The sequence below is a fragment of the Delphinapterus leucas genome, chromosome 1 (genome assembly GCF_059928025.1).
Source record: "Delphinapterus leucas isolate spDelLeu-1000000601 "Yukka" chromosome 1, BTC_Dleu_Yukka2, whole genome shotgun sequence".
NCBI classification, from domain to species: domain Eukaryota; kingdom Metazoa; phylum Chordata; class Mammalia; order Artiodactyla; family Monodontidae; genus Delphinapterus; species Delphinapterus leucas.
Window position 1 is genome coordinate 147280087 of NC_143129.1, and position 15543 is coordinate 147295629.

Sequence of the window (15543 nt, forward strand, 5' to 3'; positions counted from 1 at the left end):
AGGGTAAGAAGAGCAGAGGTCATGAAGGATTTTGTGTACTGGGATGAGGGATTTGGATTTTATCTGGTAGGTGAGGACATTTGAACAGGGAAACAACAGGTTCAAATTAGTGTTTTAGAGAGATCATTCTGGACATAGTGCTAAGTGAATCCACATATTGCTTCCCTATAAAGTTTATCCCTGGGCCGGGGGTCCAAGTTCATAAAGATTCAATATCTTGATACGATAGAAATTGGCACAGTTTCCCAGAGGTATAACCTCTGAGCAACTTACATCTTTCTTCCTGGAGCATTACTCACAGGGAGAAGGGAGCACGAGAGGAAGGGCACGTGAGACAGAGGGCCAGGACCCGGTGCCCCTAATCAGTGGAAAGGATGGGGAAGATGGAGCGTGTGTGCCTGGCTCTTCTTCACAATCAGAGAGGCTGAGTAGGCTGGGCACACAGCAGCAGAGCTGGCCAGTGCCAAGCTTGTCTCCCGCTCTTCTTTGCCCAACAGCTACCCTTTGAAGACTTCCTGTCTCCCAAGGAACAGTTGTCATGACTATGTGCAGCACTGTTGGTGCCTTGGAGCCTTGAGCTGGGAGTGGCCTTGCAGGCTGCTTGCCACGTTCTCCCCGCCCACCCCCTGAGTTCTGAGCATCAGTCTAGGGTGCCACCCACATGCCTGTCACCCATGTGTGGTCCTTCTTAGTCTGTTGGTCATCCCCTTCTTCCTCCTTTCTCCCCCTTTCCTTTTAACAAGTCCTTCTCTCCACCTTCCTTTTTTCTCCTTTCCTCCCTCTTTTTTCCCCTCCTCTCTCTTTATGCCTCTTTTTTCTCCTGCTTTTTTCCTTTCTTGTTCCCTCTCTTCCCTCCTCCAGTCATGATTTTTCTCTTCTCCTCCCTTCTCCCATGTCTCCATCTTTCCCCCCCACCTCCACTACGAAGTGATTAGCTCTTTCTTTAAGTATCTCCACACTGCCCATTCCCTGTCGGCCTTGACCTCCTTCCCTCTCTCCATCAGTCGCTGTTCCTTCTGCCTCAGGCACACAGTGACTTTAACACCTGGTGAAGATTCCTCCAAGAATAACCTAAGTTGCTAATCTGGGAGCTGAGCCTGGATGGTGGTGGGAGGAGGGAGGAAGATGACAGAAGAGTGGCATGGGAGACTTGGGGAGTTGGCTCCATGTACCTGTCTTGAAGCTGAAGACTGAATGTCTATCTTTCCCAAGCTCTGGCCTTTAGTTTTGCCTCTGGGGAACTTGGTCCCAGCCTAGCACCCACCTGCCATCTAAGCCCCAGTACCCAGCACAGAACCTGGCTCTCTGTCGGTTCACCACAAATGGTGGTTGAGTAAATTCCAGCCTTTGAGGGAGTGGCTTTTCACCCTTAAGGAGAAGATTGGTGGTGAGATGAGCTTTAGGAGCAGGGTTGGCTATCGGTCCAGATTGCAGTTAGGGTTAAGTTAGATTGTCAGTGTCAGGATAGGGTCAGATTTTATTTAGATCTGCTTCAGGATCAATCATTTGCTGGCTTCTTCCTTCACCAGGCAATCAATGATTTTTTTCTCTGTGCTCTATGCTGGGGGCTGGTACCCCAAAGATGAATAAGCCTGTCCCTGCTCTCAAGGAGAGACAGATAAATTCAGCCAAATGTGACAGGTGCCACAAAAAAGAGTAGGGGAACAAAAGGGAAGGTAATTGTTTCTACCTGATGAGGTATTTGGGGACAGAGTTAGGCCAACTACACAAAAAGATGTCTCCTCAATAAAAAGGTCTGATTTTATTTCCTCTGTTTAAAAGTTTGTTTCTCATTATAAAAGTAATACATGCTCACTTTCAAAATTTTGAAAGGTAAAGTATTTTTTTAAAGTTTTGGGACTTCCCTGGTGGTACAGTGGTTGAGAATCTGCCTGGCAATGCAGGAGACACGGGTTCGATCCCTGGTCTGGGAAGATCCCACATGCCTCAGAGCAACTAAGCCCGTGCACCATAACTACTGAGCCTGCGCTCTAGAGCCTGCAAGCCACAAGTACTGAGCCTGAGTGCCACAACTACTGAAGCCCATGCACCTAGAGCCCATGCTCCACAACAAGAGAAGCCACCACAATGAGAAGCCCGTGCACAGCAGTGAAGAGTAGCCCCTGCTCGCCACAACTAGAGAAAGTCCGCACGCAGCAACGAAGACCCAACACAGCCAAAAATAAATAAATGAATAAAATTTCATAATCATCCTACGTGAGGGAAACCACTGCTGACATTTTGGTTTCTACAAATAATAATGATCTAAGGCCTCAGTGAAGATTTATGAATCACAGAGGAGGAGGGAGAGGCTTGTTGGGCCAGGGGAAGCTTGAGAAGCCTCCCCCAGGCAACTGTGGGATCAGCCCTGAGCCTTGGAGGATGACTTAGTGTGGGGAAGGGATTTCCAGTAAAGGCAAAGGCACATGCCATGGAAGAGCCTTTGGGGAATGGGTGAGGTTTGTGAAGTGAGAGGAAGGGTGATGAGGCTGGAGAGGCAGGATGTAAATGGTCTTGAACGCCTAACTGAGGGATCTAGACTTCATCGCTTAGCTAGTCCAGGGACCAGAGAAGGCTTTTAAGAAAGGACGAATCATCTGATAGATGTTTTAGAAAGAGCTCTCTGCCTGTGAGGAGAGGGCATTAGAGGTGGACTCCAAATAGCTGAGTGAAGTTTGCAACCAGGGCTTAAGGGTCAGCATCTGTGACAGCCAGCAGGAGCAGAGGTCTGACTGTCCTAGGATGAATTAGCTGACAGTATCTTGTGTGTTGCGAACCCCACTGAAGGGGCTTCTGTGAGCTTTGCAGGGTCCTTTCTAGCCTAGGAGGATGTCGTTAACACCGTCATCTCTCTGTCTCTCTTTAGGGCTACTCAGATCAAGACCTACTCCTGGGACAATGCGCAGGTCATCCTGGTGGGGAACAAGTGTGACATGGAGGAAGAGAGGGTTGTTCCCACCGAGAAGGGCCGGCTCCTCGCAGAGCAGCTGGGTATGTGCATGACACGTGTGTATGCACGGGAGTGGGGCAAATGGAGAGGACAAGTGTGTGTTTGTATTTGTGACATTAAGGATGTGCTGTGATTGTGAATTATGTGCATATGTGCTCTGTGTGTATTGTTTCATATTTGTGTGATGTACATATGGGCTTTGTGCTAGTGAATTCTAGGTATTCATTATTTATTATACATGTATATTTTGTTACATTGAATGTATAAATAATTTTTTATAGATTTATTTATTTTTGGCTACGTTGGGTCTTCGTTGCTGCACACGGGCTTTCTCTAGTTGCGGTGAGCGGGGGCTACTCTTTGTTGCGGTGCTCAGGCTTCTTCTTGCGGTGGATTCTCTTGTTGTGGAGCATGGGCTCTAGGTGCATGGGCTTCAGTAATTGTGGTGCGCGGACTCAGTAGTTGTGGCTCGCAGGCTCTAGAGTGCAGGCTCAATAGTTGTGGCGCATGGACTTAGTTGCTCCACAGCATGTGAGATCTTCCCAGACCAGGGATCGAACCCATGTCCCCTGCATTGGCAGGTGGATTCTTAACCACTGTGCCACCAGCGAGGTCCTTTAATGTATAAATAAAATGTAAATTTATGAAATCATTTTTTTAACCAGCTCCTTCCACAAAGGATTTGAGGTATCCTATAAAAATCATCATAGTATCAATACATCAATAAAAAAATAAGTGAGACAATTGAAGCAAAGCAAAAGCAAGTGTAGGAGAACATAAGAGGAGGCCAGGGGTGAGATAAGTGTATATTTTATAAGTTTTTGGGCATGTGCAAGAGTTGGGCCAAAATATTTGCTTTGAGCTTCCCAGCAACCATTGCAAAGAGGGAAACATAATCAGTTACATGGTTCAGAGATGGTCCTTAAGATGAAAACAAACCCATTATTCCAGAGAAACACTGCTCTCCACTGGCAACGGTAGAGCAGACTCTATATGCTGAATATGACAACGTCCTTAATATCAAACATGCCTTACAGCAACTACAACACTGAACATCGTAGGCTGTGTCTTACAATTTCTCTCCGTGTAAACTGATGCTTTGTCACCAAAATACAATTCACGGCAAAAGTAATTGCATGAGGGATGAGACAACATGGTTTAAGCATGCAGCTCAGTGATGCTCTGACTTTTTCCAAGGTTAAAGCACCTTGATCCTTGTGCTCCACTGAGACCCAGGTGCCTCAGATGTGTCTCAGTGACTGCACAGCAGGACGCCTACCTACACTTGCTTAAAAGAGCAGCCTTTCTTTTCTTCCTTTTTTTCTTTTCTTTTCTGTATTGGGGTTCAATGTGAGATCACCTTAGGGAAGTCTTCTTCTAGAAGAATGAAGTACTGCTTAGCTTTTAGCCAGTCTCCCTAAGTATTTCTTACAACCTAGGTGCTGTAAGTATTGAGGAATAGGGAGTTTAAAGTTATATTCTCTGCCAGTTTCTGAAGTACAGATATTTGGGCTGGTAGGTGGGAAAATTGTATAATATACAAGTGTGAGTTGTGTCTTGTATATATTTGTGTTATGTGTATTGTGAGTAGATGTATAGGAGAGTGTCCTATACTTCTTTCTTCCCTCTCCTGTCCTCCAGTGTGTCCTGGAATAGAAATTAACACACTGTAGGTGCTTAATAAATACGGAGGCTGGGCCATTTGGCTCTTGATGGTTCTTACCCCATCACAGAGGTTCTCAGGATCCAGAATGTGCCTCTACCCATTCCCATAGTTCACAGAACAGTGAGCATGTGGCGAAGCCCTCACATGGGTGACCTCAGGCTCTCTTTATGTCTTCAGCCTGCTGTCGCCGAGACTCCCAACGCTGTCCCTGGATCAACGATGTACCATCTGTTTGAAAGGCTCTTTTCTACTCCCCATCCCCTACTTTTATCCAGCTGTTGAAAGCCCACTCAGCTTTCAGAACACCTTCACTGCTCTGAAGCCTCTTCCATATTCCCCCAGCTCTTTTCTTTGTGCCCCCACTTAGTGTACCCCGTACATGCAACAGGCACAGTACCCATCACACTTGGGTGCACTTGTTTCCATATTTGTCTCCAGAAAGCTCCATGACGACAGGAAGTGAGTCTTGTTTATCTTTATACCCACCGTGCCTGGCAAATGGCCTGGCAGTGAGTAAACACTGCAAGACTACGTTTAGATTAACATTTTATGGAGTCAAGTATTTGGCTACTTCATTTTACTTCGTTCTAATTATGACTTCCTGAGCTCCTACTCCATGCCAAGTACTGTGCTGTGAAATAGGCTATGTTCCCTGGTCTGAGACAGAAATAGGGATCCACCTGGTGATCAATGTTGTGATAGAGGGATGTGCCGGGGTTGTGGGAGCACAGAGGAGGCACATATTCAGTTGGGGTCAGAGAACATGACGCCCACTCTGAGTCTTGAAGACAAGTAGGAGCAGCCAAGTGAGAAAGAAAGGCAAGGACGTTTGGGGGGTGGCGGGGAATAACACTGGCAAAGGCAAGGAACAGCACTCTGTGTTTAGGGAACCATAAATCATTGGATTGTGTGAGTCTACAGTAGTGCTTCTCCAAGCGGGAGACTCATGTCACTGGAAGTGTGCAAGATGATTTTATGTATATATTTTGGTGTGCATTAGAAAAAATATATAATCAGCATGTCAAGCCCTTAATGTTAAACAAGACTAAGTTTTTAAAAGGTGAGTTAATTTTATATTTGGAAAAAATATAGCCAGCATGCCAGAACCTTATGACTAGCATTTTAAAAAGGTGTGTTAGTTAAACATTTATTAGGTGTTTACCACGTGCCGGGCCCTATTCTAAGTGTTTAAAGTATTACTCATTTAACTTAATCCCCCTAGAACCCTCTGAGATAGGTACTTTTCTTATATCCAAGTTGTTCTTTTAACAGATGAGAAAACTGAGGCACAGAGAAGTTGAGTAACTTGCTTAAGGTCATACAGCTAGTAACAAGTAGAGTCAGAATTTGAATTCAAGCAGTAGTCTGGCTCCAGAGCCTGTGCTTCTAACCATTTAACCTCACTATACAGCAAATATCGTAATAACGGCTGGCATTATATGAAATGCTTTGCATTAATTATCTCATTTAATTCTCACTATAAGTCTTCAAGGTAGGTCATGTTCAATACTCTGAAAAATTAGGTTCTTGCTCAAGATTACACAATTAGGAAGTGGTAGAGCCAATAAAGATCTATCTAGTTTATGTAGGAAAACAGATGGAAGTGAGATTAATTCTTACTACAGGGTTTAGGAAGGTACTTAAAGAGGGCCTTAATGAATTGGTTAGATTTGGGTAGGTCGAGGTAACCCATCTCAGTCCTACACAACTTCCTGAGCTTTCCTCTACTGCTTACCAGAACTTGCCTATTTACATGTCTGTCTCTCTTGGTAGACCTCAGCAGTAGCAGGGGTTACATCTAAAATTTTTTTTCATTATCCCAACCACCCAGCACAGGATGGATACTCATTCACTCGTACATTTGTTTATTGAAAAATATTTATTGAGCACATACTCTGAGCCAGGTTTTATCTTGGCACTTAGCTGTGATTCTTACTGTCACGGAACTAATGGGGGAAAGAGACACTAAACAAATAATTATACAAATAAATATATAATTAAAAATTGTGTAAATGGGTGAATTGTATGGTATGTGAATTATATCTCAATAAAGCTGTTAAAAATTGTGGTAAGTTCTATTTGACTTAGGACTCTCATTATGGCAAGTGATAAAATCCCAAATTAAACAAGCTTTAATTTTAAAAAATAGAAGTTATTAGCTTATGAGTGCAACTTAATTGCACTATTTCTTAGCTTTGTGTATGCCTTCAGCCTCTTTCTATAGTCAGACTCTGAATGGGGAGTAAGATGGATGATGGCAGCTCCAGATTCATATCTTCCAACTTCTGCAAAAAGAGGATTCTTGCTCCCAAGTACCTTATGTCAATCTCAGGGAAGACTGTGATTGGCTACCTGTGAGTCACATGCCTGTCCCAGTGGCTGGGGGAGGCAAGTATTGTAACCTATCGCCCCACCACAGTTGTTTAAAGTAGAAGTTCCATAAAGGAAGGAATGGTGGACCGATAAGAGTAACATAAGTCCACTGCAAGTGCTATTAAGAAAGTAAAAAAGAGAGAAACCTAATTTTAGACTGGAGAGTCAAGATCTTCTGAGAAAGTAACGCTTACGCTGAGAAATAAAGGATCAGAAAAAAATTAGGCAAAGATTGAGGGTGGGTCAGGGAGGGGAGTGTTCTACATCAAGACCAGCCCTAACGTAGTTTAGAGCTGAAAACGCTCATGAGATTTGAAAGACCATGTTGCAGGGACTAACTAGTCAAGGGGAGAGTAGTGGGAGGTGAGGGTGGAGAGGTGGGCAGGGGCCAGATCATGCAGGATCTTGCAGACCATGTCAAGAGTTTCACAAGGATGTGATCATATCTGCGGGCAGTGAGAGAGGATACTCAGCCTTCCTCATCCTCAGCCTCTGCTACACCAACATTTAAGGAAGTCTCAGTGACCTGCTTGCCAGTGCAGTAGGGCCATCCTCTGCTTTATGGGATTCCTCTTCAGGGCTCCCTTTCTTTTAGTGTTTCTCAGCTCTCTCAGCCAGAACTACTGATATGGCCAGCAACTAACATTTATTAAAGCTTTGAGTAGCAGCAGGTCTTCTATATCCTCAAAGTTCCTGGGACATGGATGAGGCTGTAGAGACGCTGAGGCAAGTGGATCTTTGGGAGGGCAGAGAAGTTTCAGGGACTCCTATTCCAGGAAGCATGACATGTTAGGGCCTCTACCTCTTTGTGCGGCTCGAAAAGGGGCTCCTTGTCTCTTCCTCGATCTGACTGGGAATGGGTCTAGACTAGAGCCCAGGGATGCTAGTAAAAGCAAAATGTGCTTCTGCCTACAAGGGCAGGAGAAACCTGTTCAAAATGTGGTTTTGAAACATACACATAAACACTCACTTCAGTGAAGTGTGGAGGGAAAAGTATCAGCCTAGGAGTTTGGAGACTGAGGGTTTTATCCTGCTTCTGCCACTAGTTTACTGTGTAACCTTGAGCATCTTATTTCCTGTTTCTGGGTCTCAATTTTTCCCTTTTGAAAAACAGGGGATTTGGATTAGTTGAGTGGGAAGGTCTGTTCAGCTCTATCCCTCTGACTCCATGATTTCAATTCACACAATTCCCCACTCATCACTCAGTCCCCACAAGGCCCTTGTACATGGCTTTGCTTATTTTAGGTTCTCGATAAATGTTTTTTGGATTGGGGTGAATTGAAACCTTGCATCACTCAGCCTGGTGCAGAGAAACAAAGACCTAGCTGACATTGAGAATAACTAACCTTGGTGTAGTGACTTGTGATTCACAACGTGTTTTCACAACATTCTCTTGTGACCCTCACTCTCACTCCTAGTCCGGGAGGCAGCATTGTCTTCAGCTCCGTTACACCGAAGAAGCTGAGTTCAGACCACTTGTGTTTTCTTGCATGCAATGAGCTGTGCCACACTTCCGTGTCTTTCTTTTTTCACTTGAAGATTATGTAACTTTTCTAAGCCACACAGATCATAGGTGGCAGGTCCAGTACTCTAACTCAGCCTTTAGACTCAATATCTTAATGCTTCCATTGTATCACCACCCAGTGGTGTTTTCCCAAAAGCTTGCAGTAGTTTCTCTTGAAATTTCACCCTCAGTCCCAGTGTTGGTGAGAATTCTTTAGATTATGTTGTGGTAACACATAACCCAAGTCAGGAGCTTGGATAATAAAGGTGTATTTCTCACTCACATTACATGCCAGCAGCAAGTCAGCTGCAACTCTGTCCATGTCATGCAACTCTGAGATCCAATCTGAGATGCCTAAGCCACACAAAGACTCTCAAAGCTTCTGTTGGGACTTGGTATGCCCACATCCATTGGCCAAAGCAAGTTACATGATGAAATCTGAGGTTGATTGACAAGGGAGATACGTTCCTCCCACAAGGAGGCACTGCAAGCCACTTGGCAGTGGGTGGTAATATAAAATCTTCTACAGGGAGGGCGGTGAAAAATCTGCCACAATCACTGAGCACATGATGGACCCTGGTGCCATAGAGGTGAATAAGTTCCCTGCTCTCAAGTTGCTCATTGACCAGGGAAGCAAAATAGTAGAGAGATAATCTCAACGTCCTGTTTACTAGCATTCTTCACCCTTCTCCAGCTCTGTCTCTCTCTTGAAACCGCCCCCTGGGAAGTTGACCTTTGCAGGCTGTGTTTCCCAGCCTCCTGTGACAGTGGCTTCTGGCTGGGTTTAGCCAAGGAGAGACACTGGCAAGTGATGGGAGTTGGGGAAAAGAGAAAAACCTGCATGTGTGTCTCCCCCACCCCTTGGCAGGCTCCCCCAGTAGAGGCTGCTCCTCTTCTCTGACTCCTGCTCCCACAGTTTTAACTTCCTTTGGCCCCATTAATAGTTTTCTTTTCTGTTAATAATCTCTGGGTTTCTTCAGTATTCTGTTTGGCCTCTTAGTTCTTCTACCACCCATATAACCAGTTCCCTCTAGTTAAAATTTTAAGAATAGTTCCCATTTTCCTGATGGACTCTGACTGAAACAATCATGTCAGGTACCATGGGAGTCTAGGGGAGAGGTGCATTGTATGTTCTGAGTGGTGGAGATGGGGTGGGGAGAGAAAGGGAAGGCTCTGTGGAATCAGGGATTCCACAGGTGAGTAATGAAGAGGATTAGGTGTAGGAACTAAAGAGTAGTAAGTAGCATGAGTAAAGAAACAAAATAAGAAAGTGTCGATGTTTCTGGAGCATGGTGTGAGCCAGGAGGATGAAGCTGGGGAAGTGGACAGAGGCTGAGCCATGCAGAATCTTGGGTGTCAACCTAATGAGGCTGGATATTGGATGAATTAAACCTCTGAGTTCCAGTGACACAAATCTAAGTCAAAATAGCTCAAGTTATAAGGACAGGGGCATAGCAGAAACAAAACGGAAGAGAATGTTGCTGGAAATGAGATGGTTAAGAAATTAAGAGCCAGGGTGTTGGATGGATTGTCCACCTGAAACCCAGAGTTCCTGAGAATGAGTACAAGCCTGGGTGGAAAGGAAGACAGTGAATCCCTTGCCAAGATCATCAGTGACCAGAGGGGCTTGAGTTGAAGACTGATACAAGATGGAGATGATGAGGTATCAGAGCAGGCTAGAGAAGGGATTTGAACATAAAAGTAGAGGAGAAATGTTCTGGGGCAGTTTCAGGGTGAGGAGAAGCAAGTTTAGCTAGTTGTGAGTTTCTGAAAAGAGTTCTAAAGTCAAATTCAGAAGCAGGCAGTGTGGACAGAGTCAGTGGAATCTGTGGGGCTGTGACAGCTGCCTTTGGACAGGATAGGTAAACAGGAGCATTTTGGGGGTGGGAATCATCTCAGATTCAATTAAGAGTTGGGCCCAATTAAAGGCAGCAGAAATTCCATTGTTCTGAAGCCAATTAGAGGGAGGAAAGGACTGGAGGATAGTCTGATTAAGTGGTAGTCATCTTCCTGAGCTCTCTAGATTCTCAGCTCCTGAGACTCCTGACTAATGAACCTGAGGAAAGGTTACCACCTGGGCCTACTAATGAAGAGCCTTCCAGGAGTCTGACAGTCGTTGGGTGGAGGTGCATTTGGGATTGTTCTGCTAACAAAAGAGACCCACGAGCTGGCCAGGGTCACGCGCCAGTTACTTGAATCAGAGTTCTCATACCTTGGGTTGTCTTTGAGACGGCAGTGATGACATCTCCTTGGCCTGACATATGCGCTCTCCGTGTTTGGTTACTTACTCCCTCTTCCGTCACCACTTTGAGCTTGCTGCTCTAATGATAACAAACTGCTATGGTCATACTGGGATATACCAAGACTGTTTTTTGTCCCATTATATGTGTTTATGCGGTTTCCCCTGCCTGGTGTCCTATACAGGCATGTGCTCACACATGTCTTTATCTAGCTGATATCTGCTTAAGAATCAGCTTCTCCAAGAAGACTTCCCTGGGCCCCAGGCTCAGATAAGTGCCTCCTCTGTGCCATGACAGTTCCCTCACTCCCCACCCTTCCAGCATTTATCACACTGTCAGTGTGTCTATCTCCGCTTCTCAAGGTTAGGAAACTCATCTGATTCACTTCAGTGTCCCCAGTGCCCAGCACAGGGTTTGCCGTGCTTATTGAGATGAGTTCTCATGAACCCCACTGTCCACAGCCCCTCAACCACATCCTCCATGCTCATTCCCGTCTCCTGCATCCATCTGTCTGTTCATTCAGTTAACATTCACCAAGCCCCTACTCTTCTGGCTGGTACTGGAGCTCAGATGAATGACGTGGTCCCCGCTTGGGGAGCTCCTTGGACTTCCACCATGCACGGTAACACGTGCTGTGGCAGAGGGAAGCACAGAGGAGGAGGCAAAGCCATACCTAAGCTGAGTCCTAAAGAATAAGTTAGTCAGGTGAAGAGTTTTGCTCTGTTCTGGCCTTAAAGACACCCATCGCCACTAACTTTTGGAAGCCTATTCCGCCTCTCCTCCCCTGCCGCTCTCTCCCTCTGCCACATTCCTGCACAGCCTCTGGTTTGCTCTACCTGGGTTATAGTGTATTCTGTCACTGTCCCAACTGAGAGTGAGACAAGGGGGCATAAGGGATAGAGCCCTGACCCCATCCCTGAGCCTCAGTTTCCCTATCTGTAAATTATAAGTGATAACCCTTGCCTTGACCCCCCCAAAAAGTTGTTTTAAAATTGTATTTAGGAATCGTTAAGGGCTATGAACGTGTGAGGGACTGACACTCTGATAAGTGTGTCTTTTCTCCACAATTAGATTTGGTCTCCTCTTGTCCCTGACACTCAATGCAAGACCTGGCACAAAGTTAATATTCGATAAAGACCTGGTTTATTGATTGACCCTGAATGATGAAGAAAAAGAGGCTTTCCCCAGAGGCCCTGGGGACTGATGGAGGGGCAAGGAAGCTGGGACTCAGATGGGGTGGGAACATAAGGGAAAGGGAATGGTCATGTATTACACGTGCCAACCACTTCACATACTTTTGTGCGTTTAATTCTTATTACCACCCTATGAGGTAGGTGATATTCACCCATTCTACAGATGAGAATACAGAGGCTGGGAGAAATTAGGCAATTTGCCTGAGGTCACACAGCTGGTAGCTGACAGAGACTATATTCAAATCCAGGCTGTCTGACTTCTGGGCTTCTTCCCACTTCCCACCTGCACAATGGGACACGTCCTCCCCTCAGTGCCAATACCGCAGAAGGGATTGGTGATCCTGGCCTTGACCTGTGTCCCCATCTTCATCCAAACTGATGGTTTAAGCCTACTTACTTCTTTACCTGTTTGCCCCTTTCATAGGCAAGCAACATATTCCACCCACTTCCCCAAACACTGTCACTTGTAACAAACCAGTCAAAGGCCAGAGAGTCAATGTTTATGATATTCATTAAGGAAAAGCTACATGCTGGAGGGTCTCTCAAGCCAACTGCGTCTCTACAGCCTGAGGATAAGGAGCCAGCAGCCGCTTCCTTCTTCATTACATGTCCTCAATTAGCAGGCACTTCTGCACCTTGCTTTCTCAGGTCGGGAAATGGGCTACAGGAGAGGCTGTCAACCAGAGGCGGGCTGGCAGGAATTGCGAGTGCCTTCAAGCTGGCGTGGCCCGGGGAAGAGGAGCCCTGTTTGTACCTGGGGGCTTCAGCCCTCCCTGTGGACAATGGGATAATAGGGAGAAGGAGGGAGGAGGAAAGAGACCCCCCTCCTCTGTGTGAGAGGATGACAAAAGAGGGAGGAAAGGGATGAAGGGGAAGTGAGAGGAGCAGATGAAAGATGAGCAGAAAGAAACTGTCATTGTAACAGGCAACTTTGTACAGCAATTTATCCATTGTCTCGCTCAGTCCTCCAGGACTGCTCTCAGCAGGAAGATGCTGTTGTTATTCCCACTTGACAAACAAGGAGGCAGAGACTCAGAGAGGTTAAGTGATTCAGAAAGATGAAGTGACTTGCCCAGATTCAGACACTGTGGTAGTCAGATAAAAGCAAAGGAGGCCGAAACGGGAGGCAGGGGTGTGTATGGATGTAGGAGCTAGCCAGACCCAGATCTAAAACCAGTTTCCACTAACACAGTCACGTGACCTTGTGTGAGTTAGGTAATCTCTTAGAGCCTTCATTTTTCTTTTGTAAATTGGAGATGATTATATTTACCCCACAGGCTGTTGTGAGGATTAAGGAAAACAATATTTGTAAAGCTCCTAGCATAGCATCTGGCATATAGTAGGCACTCAATAAATATTAAGGATCCCAAGGAGTATGAGAAACATAAGGGGAAAAGAAGGAGCTAACATGGAAAAAAGGGAAGAGGGAAGATTTTGAGGAGAAATAAAGATGGACTCAGAAGGAAGGGAAAGAGGAAGGTGGACAGACAAAAGAGGAAGGAGTAGGCCGACGCAGGGACATGATGGAGAATGGAGGCTTATGCTTCTAAGGGCTGCCACCAACCTGGCCAAGACCCTCAGTTGGAAAGCAGCCACTTTGTCTGAATCAGGAGGGCCTTGCTCATGTCTCCTGGGACAACCAAGTTCTGTTCATTGTCACAGAAAGTACCTTTGAGGATCTCAAGGTGCAAAACAGACAAGAATGTCTCACCCTTCAGGTGCAGTTTTTCCTGGGCAATTTGTTGGGTCTGTGTGAGGAGCGAGAGATCCAGGGCGATTCCTGGAAATTCAGGGAGGAGGAACCCCTCTGAGGGGAGATAACCCAGTGTGTCTGTGAGTAGACAGAGCAAATGAAGCTCTGCTTATCCAGTGTGGATCTTGGAATGTCTCCCAGAACCCAGACTAGACTGGCCAGGCTGGGGTGAGTAGAGGCAGGGGAAAGTGGAGTGAAAGCCCTGGTCAAAAAGGACAAAGCTTGTGCTTCTTATACTGGTGACCTTGGGCAGGTCAGCTTACTTCTCTGAGCCACAGCGTGAGCATTAGTGAAATGGAGAGGGTCTGCCTGGACCCTCCTTCTCCCAGGGGTGACATGAGGATCAAATGAGATAATGGATGCTGATCAATGCTTTGGAAGCTCAAGTGCTGTGTACACATAGTCAAGTAGTCACTCTCAGAAAACACCTAATTATCACACACACACACACACACACACACACACACCCGCCGTGTTATCAGGCACAGGACTATACACTTTACATGCATCATCTTGTTTAAACCTTGAAATAATTCTATGAGATACATAAAATTATCCCAATTTATAAACCAGGGAATTGATTCATAAAGAAAACAGGTGACTTGCCCAGGGTTACACAGCTGGTCAGTGATAGAGCCAGGATCCGTCTGACTCTAAAACCAGTGCAGGTAATACTTGCCCGGTACCCTCTCCTTGAGGCAGAATCCTCTGCCCGTGGAATTAGGCCTCCTTGCTTTACTCCTGAGCACTGGCTGTATTAATGCAGAGTGTTCTGGCCAGGGGGCATGAAAAGGAAGGGAAAGATCCTTACTGCTATCTCTCTTCTATCCTCAGGGTTTGACTTCTTTGAAGCCAGCGCCAAGGAGAACATCAGCGTGAGGCAGGCCTTCGAGTGTCTGGTGGATGCCATTTGCGACAAGATGTCTGATACGCTGGACACAGACCCCTCCTTGCTGGGCACCTCCAAGAACACCCGTCTCTCGGACACCCCGCCACTGCTGCAGCAGAGCTGCTCATGCTAGGCAAGGCCCACTGTCCTGATCTCACTTCATTGTGGCACCACACCCACTTTTCTTCTCCGTCATACTCTGTCTTCCCTCAGCTGATTTGCTGCTGTTCCTTGCCTGCAGTGAAAGTGGAAGCATGCCCCTGGGGTTCTGTATGGATGGCCCCACTCACAGACACTCAGCACTAGACTAACTAGGTCATAATGTGGGCAGAGGTTCATTTTACAAAAGGAGAATCCACTTTATGAAGGGGATTCACTACAGGGACTTGGAAAAGCGAGTCTCTTTCCTGCCTTTAAAATAAGATTTCCTCCCTTGACCAAAATTTGACACACCCACACACACTTTTCAGGGCCTGGCCAACTGTGTAAAGTGAGACACACCTGCATAGCTAATCCTTTTGAAAAAGACCTCTCCATACACAACCTGCTTGTTTCATATCAGGCTCCCTGTAGGGCTTCCTCTCACCACTAGACAAGCCTTGTTTCTCAAAGCCCTCGCCTGTTACCACGGATGCCCACAGGGCCTGGGCAGTTGCTGTGGTGACAGGCCAGAGCTAATCTCCAGAGAGCTCAGCCTCTCTAAATGATGCTGAAGGAGCAAAGGCTGAGTCAGAAACACACTTAAAAGAAAAAGATTATCCCCTGCAAAATGTCAAAGGTTCCTGCTATATGAAAGAGCAAGTGCATGAGCTCAAGAAAGACAAAGAGAGAAAAAGAGAAACACAGGCAAGATAAACAGGTCACAAATTTTTTCTGATTTTGCTGCTTTCCAGTAGGTTCTTAACTGTGGAACTCCATGACATTGGTCATTGGTTCTTAGACTCCCAGAATCTGAAAAATTTATAGTTGGTGGAA

At 46.0% G+C, this 15543-nt stretch overlaps 1 protein-coding gene across 1 annotated transcript in view; it reads left to right on the top strand.

The window, feature by feature from the left end:
* The window catches only part of RAB3B (RAB3B, member RAS oncogene family), a 49822-nt gene extending 34616 nt beyond the window's left edge, over positions 1–15206 (top strand). Inside the window, exons 3-4 of the mRNA XM_022575676.2 lie at positions 2867–2991; positions 14514–15206. Of these exons, the coding sequence (XP_022431384.1) occupies positions 2867–2991; positions 14514–14701 (313 nt within the window). The 3' untranslated portion in view covers positions 14702–15206. The remainder of the gene's footprint in view (positions 1–2866; positions 2992–14513) is intronic.
* Positions 15207–15543: the final 337 nt, after the last annotated feature.